This window comes from Dipodomys ordii, unplaced genomic scaffold (genome assembly GCF_000151885.1).
Source record: "Dipodomys ordii isolate 6190 unplaced genomic scaffold, Dord_2.0 Scaffold15, whole genome shotgun sequence".
NCBI classification, from domain to species: domain Eukaryota; kingdom Metazoa; phylum Chordata; class Mammalia; order Rodentia; family Heteromyidae; genus Dipodomys; species Dipodomys ordii.
This window is the reverse complement of record NW_012267231.1, coordinates 18835430-18841903: the sequence shown is the minus strand read 5'-3', so window position 1 is coordinate 18841903 and position 6474 is coordinate 18835430. Positions and strand designations below refer to the sequence as shown.

The following is a 6474-nucleotide window of genomic DNA, read 5'->3' as shown; positions in this document are numbered from 1 at the left end:
GTTCAAGCCCCACAACCTACAAAAAAAAAGGGGGGGTAGGAAAGCTCCCTGAGACTCTTATCTCTGATGAACCAGCAAAAAGACAGAAGTGGAGCTGTGGCTCAAGTGGTAGAGCACCAGCCTTGCACAAAAGCATAGGGACAGTATCTAGGCCCTGAGTTCAAGCCTCAGGTCTCTCTCTCGCTCTCTCTCTCTCCCTCTCTCTGTCTTTCACACACACACACAAACACGCGCACACACACACACACGCAAGCAGCTGCCTGTTTCCTGGGTTCCTGAGGACAGGGCCAGATTCCTCACTCCTACTCCTTCCTACCAGATGCGTGGCTACTGCCCGGTGACATGGACATGGGTTAGCAGGGGAGAAGAAATGGGGAAAGCTGGGCACTGGTGGCTACTCAGGAGGCTGAGATCTGAGGATGGTAGTTCAAGGCCAGCCCAGACAGAAAAGCTCGATAGACTCTTATCTCCAAGAACCAGAAAACCAAAAGTGGTGCTGTGGTTCAAGTAGTAGGGACTAGCCTTGAGATGAAGAGCTAAGGGACAGCACTCAGGCCTAGAATTCAAGCCCCATGACCAATGAAAGAGAGAGAGAAGAAAGAGGGAGATGGCTGGCAGCGAAGAGAACTCAGAGCAGGCCAGAAGGAAAACCCAGCTTGGAACCAGTGCCTACCTCTGGAATGGGTGGTAAATGCACACTTCTGTCCAGGCCTGGCTTCACGTGCGGCCTTGTGTGGGCATGCTCTGTAGGACTATGAAGAGTGCTGGGCCCTGGGCCACTGAGGGAGGAAAAAGAAATGCTGGCTGGGCACTGGCAGCTCATGCCTAGAATCCCAGCTACTCAGGAGACAGATCTGAGGATCATGGTTCAAAGCCAGCCTGGGCAGGAAAGTTCATGAGATTCTTATGTACAAAGAACCAGTCAAAAGCCAAAAGTAGAGCCGTGGCTCAAGTGGTAGAGTGCTAACCTTGAGTGAAAAAGCGAAGGGGCAGCCCCAGGCCCTGAGTTCAAGCCCCAGTACCAATACACACATGCGCACGCATGTGCATGCACACATACTTGTCCAAATTCTACCAGGCACTGGTAGCTCATGTATGTCAGTTATTTGAGAGGCTGAAATCTGAGGACCATGGTTCAAAGCCAGCCCAGACAGGAAAGTCCATGAGACTCTTCAATGAGCCACCGAAAACTGGAAGTAGAGCCGTGGCTCAAGTGGTAGATGCTTGCCTTGAGCTGCCGAGCTGAGGGCTTTGACTCAGAAGGGGGTGGGGAGGGGAAGGGAGGAGTTCCCCACGGCTACTGTGTGGGGTGAAAAGGAGAGTGGCCCCTTTCTATCTCCCCCTTCCCGCACATACTCCCCCCTTCCTGCACACCTGGGGACTCAAGGGTGCTATGGGGTCTCAGGTGGTCTGAGCCCCTGACCAGGGCCGGCTGTGTGGTGCAGTGTGCTGTGGCGGCCAGTGTGGGCTTGAGTCGACTCCACACCATGTGTACCCCCTCTCCTCGCCCGGACACCAACAGCCCGGCCACACTCAAACCCCAGCACCCAGCCTGGTCCAAGCTCTCCCCAGAAAAGCAGGTGGGAGCCACGTGAGGTACGGGCCTGGGCCTGACACAGGGACTCCTGAGGACTGCTTGGGGGAATTCCACCTCAGCCCAGCCGGGCCCAGGCTCCACACCCCACCTCGAGATGCCCAGCCAGGCCTGGAAGCGGAGGCCTGCAATCACAGCCACTGGGGGCAAAGATCGGGCATCGTGGTTCTCCAGGGCATAAAAATAAGGACTCCATCTCAGCTCTCGGCCCAGTGCCATGGTCCCTGCCTGTTATTCCAGCCTCACAGGGGGCAGGGAGGGGGGAATGGCTGGACAATGGTGGGCATCTCTCAGCCCCAGAGATATGGAGAGACATGACCAGCACAGTGTAGGCGGGTCCTACACAAAAGTAACTGGCACAAAAAGAGGCTGGAGGCGTGGCTCACATGGTAGTGAAGCTTTAGGTTCAAGTCCTACTACGAGGACACACACACACAACAACAACAAACCAAAAACTTGTGAGTGAACAAAGGGCAAATGGCATGACTTGCGCAGGCCTCATGCTTCATACCCCCTGTGCTTCCTGGGGCTCCCCCACTCCGTGTTCCCCCAGACCCACCCCCAAACCCTGCCACACAGCCTGAGGGCCAAGGTTCAAAATACCATAGCAACCACAGGACCTTTGAACAAGACCTGCACCCCAGTGCATCCCAGCCAACATGGGACAGAGCAAGCAGAAACAGGAAAATCACTGCTGCTCTCCACACTGCTGCACAAGATACCCAAAGGCTTGGTCCTGTGTTAAGTGCTGTGCTAGATGTTTCTGGAAGGATTTCCACTTTATTGGCGGTTGTGTGGAACTCAGGGGCTGAACACTGCGGACCCTGAGCTCTTTTGTTCAAGGCTACTGCTCTACCGTTTTGTTCAAGGCTACTCCTCTTCTGTGTTTTGGTGGTTCACTGGAGAGAAAAGCCTCACAGACTTTCCTGCCCACGCTGGCTTTGAACTGCGATCCTCAGATCTCAGCCTCCTGGGTATCTGGGGTGACAGGTGGGAGTCACCAGCGCCGGGGCTAGAGTGTTTTTTAATGAGAGATTTTTTTAAATGTGTTTTGTTTTTTGTTTTGGTTGTGGGGCTTGAACTCGGGGCCTGGTCACTGTCCGTTCTTTTCTTTTGTATACTCTTGGGACTTGAAGGCCGGGGCCCTTGTGCTGTTCCTGAGCTTTTTCTGCTCTCCCACTTGAGCCACAGCTCTATTTCCAGCTTTTGGGGGGCGGTATATTATTGTAGATGAGAGTCTCACGGACTTTCCTGCTCAGGCTGGCTTTGAACCCGCAGTCCTGAGATCTCAGCTCCTGAGGAGCCAGCCATTGTCATCCAGCATTCACATTATTATTATTATTTTTAATGTGTGCAGGTCCTGGGGCTTGAACTCAGAGCACAGGTGCATCCCTAGCTTTGTCACTCAAGGCCTGCGCTCCACCACTTGAGCCACAGCTCACCACCGTGAAGCGCGCGTGCACGGAACGGGGCCCAGGCTGCCTTTCTGTGGCCTCCACTGAGTGATGACTAGAACCCACACCTCCTCCTCCTCCTCCCGCCTCCCTCCGCAGCCCTGCCCCACTCCGGCCACAGCAAGGACACAGGACCTTCAGGACACTGGGTCTTTATTTCAGCTGCAGCCCCACGGGCCGGGCCATAAGTCAGCCGAGGCTGGGGGGATGTGTCACACAGGCAAGAGGGCCGGTAGTACCTTCCCACTGCACTGGCCAAAGCCCACGCGGTAGCCGTCTCCCTGGCAGTGACCTAGAGCAGGGGACAGGGGACAGGACAGGAGGACAGGGTCAGCCTCTGAGCTGGGGACTCCCTGGACCCAGCCTCCCTGCAAAAGCCAGGCAGCTCCGGATGCACTGCAGCCCGAGCTCCGGGCCTTCCCCACAGTCAGGGTCTAGAGTTCAAACTGCAGGTCTGCAGCTAACCCGAGCCAGGCAGCCTGAGCGCTCAGGCCCCGGGCTCCATGTCCTCAGGGGCCTTCCAGGCCTCATCCAGGAAATGGGTCTCATGGGCCCTGCTGCGTGTGCCTACCCGGCACAAAGCCACCATGTGAGCTGACCTAGTCAGCTCCAGCTGAACAACAGTGCCACTAAGGAAGACAAGAGAAGCCTGCCTGTCTGTCTGTCTGTCTGTAAGGAAGGCAGGCCTGTGGGAGCAGCAGCTCTGGACAAGAGGTGGCGGACAGACGCCCGCCAGGTTCTGAGAGAGCAGCACAGAGGAGGAGAGCGGGGAAAGCTGCGACATGTGTGCCGGGTTTTGACGGGTGTGTAGGAGTTCAGTCCGTGGGCACTGGGTGTAGTGAGGCTGCCCTGCAGATGGCAAAGGCCTCCCAGGAACCCGCTAAAGGGCTGGGGGTGCGCAGTGTGGTTGCTTTACCAGGTTAAGCCTCTCAGTCCCTCAGAGGGCAGCGCATCTCGAGGGCCCATGGAGGCCGGAGCCTGTGAAGGCTGAGGCGCATGGAGGCCAAGGCATGTGGAAGGTGAGGAAGGTGGAGGCCAAGGCTCGGGGAGGCCACAGGGGTCAGGGTGGGTGGGGACAAAGCCTGCATGACATGAAGGCGCCACGAGACCCCTCAACCCACTGGAGGCCTCCCCCAAAGCTGGGGTCCGGCGGGGAGACGTGTCTGAGGCCAGAGTCCCCACCAGAATGGGGATGGCGCGGCCCTGTGCGCGGTCAGGCCTCAGCGCTCAGCGGCCACGCTGGCTTGGGGCGCCCTGAGGTCGGCTTGGCTCCCTCAACTCAGCTCGTTCAGGGACCGGCTCCTCCCCTGCACCGACCCCCAGCCCTCCTCCCAACGCCCACCCTAGCCAGGGCCTCCCCAGACACCCTCTGCGCACAGCCACCCTTGGACCAACTGGCTAGCGCGTGACTCCGTTTCCCCATTTTTCTGTCACTCACTTTTGCATGGGGAGGGCTTTCTGGGAGCCCCGGGACCTGAGTTCAAGCTCCACTATAGCACCAAAACCCAAACCCAAACCCATCATGGTATGTATGGCTCAACTGACGCAAGGTTCAGTGTAGAGTGCTGGGTTGCAGAGTACTTTAGGGTACTGGGTAACCATGCTCAGTACCACAAACACAGAAAAGCCACCACCGCTGCCCCCACGGTCTTGCTGGGGGACCCCTCGGGCCCCAGCAGAAGTGGGTGCCTGGGGCCTGGGGCTTCCTGTCACGGGGACTCGGGGTGCAGTTCACAGACTGAACACTAGGTGGGGTGAGAGTGTCTTGCTGTGGGGCGGGGCCCAGGCCTGGCCGGAGGGCAGGTTGTTTTCTGCCACACAGCAAGAGAGGGAGGCACCGCCAGAGCTAAGGGCAAAATAGGAATGCTCCTGGTTCGAATCCCAGCTCTGCCCTTTTTAAAATTTCAGCTAGTACTGAGGTTTAATCTCAGGGACTGGGCGCTATCCCTTAGCTTTTTGTTTACTCAAGGCTGGTGCTTTACCACTTGAACCACACCTCCACATCTGCTTTTGGGTGGCTCATTGGAGTTAAGAGTCTCTGAGACTTTTCTTTCCCAGGCTGGGATCTCAGCCTCCTGAGTAGCTGGCATGACAGGCAAAAAGAGGGAAAACGGAGGCGTGGCTCAAGTGGTAGAACACCAGCCCTGAGCAAAAAAAGCTAAAGGAGAACGTGAGCCTCTGATTTCAAGTCCCAATACCGGTGTGCATGCACACGCACCCATGCACACACACATGCACGTGCACACACACACCCCTGGATGAATGTCAGGACCGAGATGGAACTTGGGGTCCCGCTGGAAGCTCTCTGGCTCTATGGAGTAGGCTGCTACCCACTGTGTGCCCTGTTAATAACATGCAGAGGAGAGAAGGGCCCCAAGGACGACAGACAGAGACAGACAGACAGACACAGAGACAGAGACAAAGACAGAGACAGAAAGCTAGACACACACACACACACACACACACACACACACACGCATGCGCACCCTCAGCGGCCTCACCTGTGATGATGACCTCGTCCCCATCCAGCAGGAATGTCCTGCTCTGCCCCGCGCCCAGTGGGATGGGCTTGGTGCCCCTCCACGACAGTTCCATCATGGAGCCGAAGCTCTCAGGATCCTTCCCAGGAGGAGACAGAAGGGGTGGGCAGGTGCGGGGTCACCCAGAACTCGAACTCGGGGCACCCTGGCCAACAGCTCACCCCATGGGGCCCAGAAGGGAGGGGCCGGGTGCACCAGATGCCCCTGAGGGCCTGGGAATCTGGGGGTCTGGGGACCTGGGAATGTGGGGGTCTGGGGTTTGGGATCCTGGGGACAGCACAGGGTAGGGGGAGCAAGAAGAGAGAGAGGAGGGGGGGTGTGGGAAAAGAGGAAGATGCAGGCCTGTGCAGCTGGGTGCGGCAGGCGTGCACAGATGCACTCACCGGCCCACTGACTGTTCCAGAAGCCAGGAGGTCCCCAGGCCGGAGATTACAGCCGTTGACGGAATGGTGCGTGAGCTGTTGTAGCATGGTCCAGTACATGTACTGGAGGCGGGGGAGGGGGGGGCAGGTATGAGCACCCACCTTCTGAGACAGTGAAGTGCAGGGAAGCTGGCGCAGGCCACCCCACACACACCCCGGCTGCCTCCGTCTGCTCCCCAGCACTAATGCCACTGACGGCTGGGCAGGGTGCTCACGCCTGCCGTCCTGACTACTCAGGGGCCTGAGATCTGAGGATCATGGTTCACAGCCAGCCTGACTAGACAAATCTGATAGACTGTGCTCTCCAACTAGTCAGCAAAAAGCTGTGGAAAGAAAGAGAAGGTGTGACTCAAGTGCTAGAGTGCTAGCCTTGAGTGAAAGAAGCTGAGGGAGTGTGCCAGGCGCTGAGTTCAAACTGCAGAACTGACACACAAAGATGGAAGGGAGGGAGGGAGGGAGGGAGG

General features: G+C 57.6%; 1 protein-coding gene across 1 annotated transcript in view; it reads right to left on the bottom strand.

Moving 5' to 3' along the window:
* Positions 1-3184: 3184 nt before the first annotated feature.
* The window catches only part of Fah (fumarylacetoacetate hydrolase (fumarylacetoacetase)), an 18848-nt gene continuing 15558 nt past the window's right edge, over positions 3185-6474 (bottom strand). The window contains exons 12-14 of the mRNA XM_013012198.1: positions 5972-6073; positions 5550-5667; positions 3185-3340 (exon numbers count right to left, since the gene is read on the bottom strand). Coding sequence (XP_012867652.1) covers positions 3261-3340; positions 5550-5667; positions 5972-6073 — 300 coding nt within the window. The 3' untranslated portion in view covers positions 3185-3260. The remainder of the gene's footprint in view (positions 3341-5549; positions 5668-5971; positions 6074-6474) is intronic.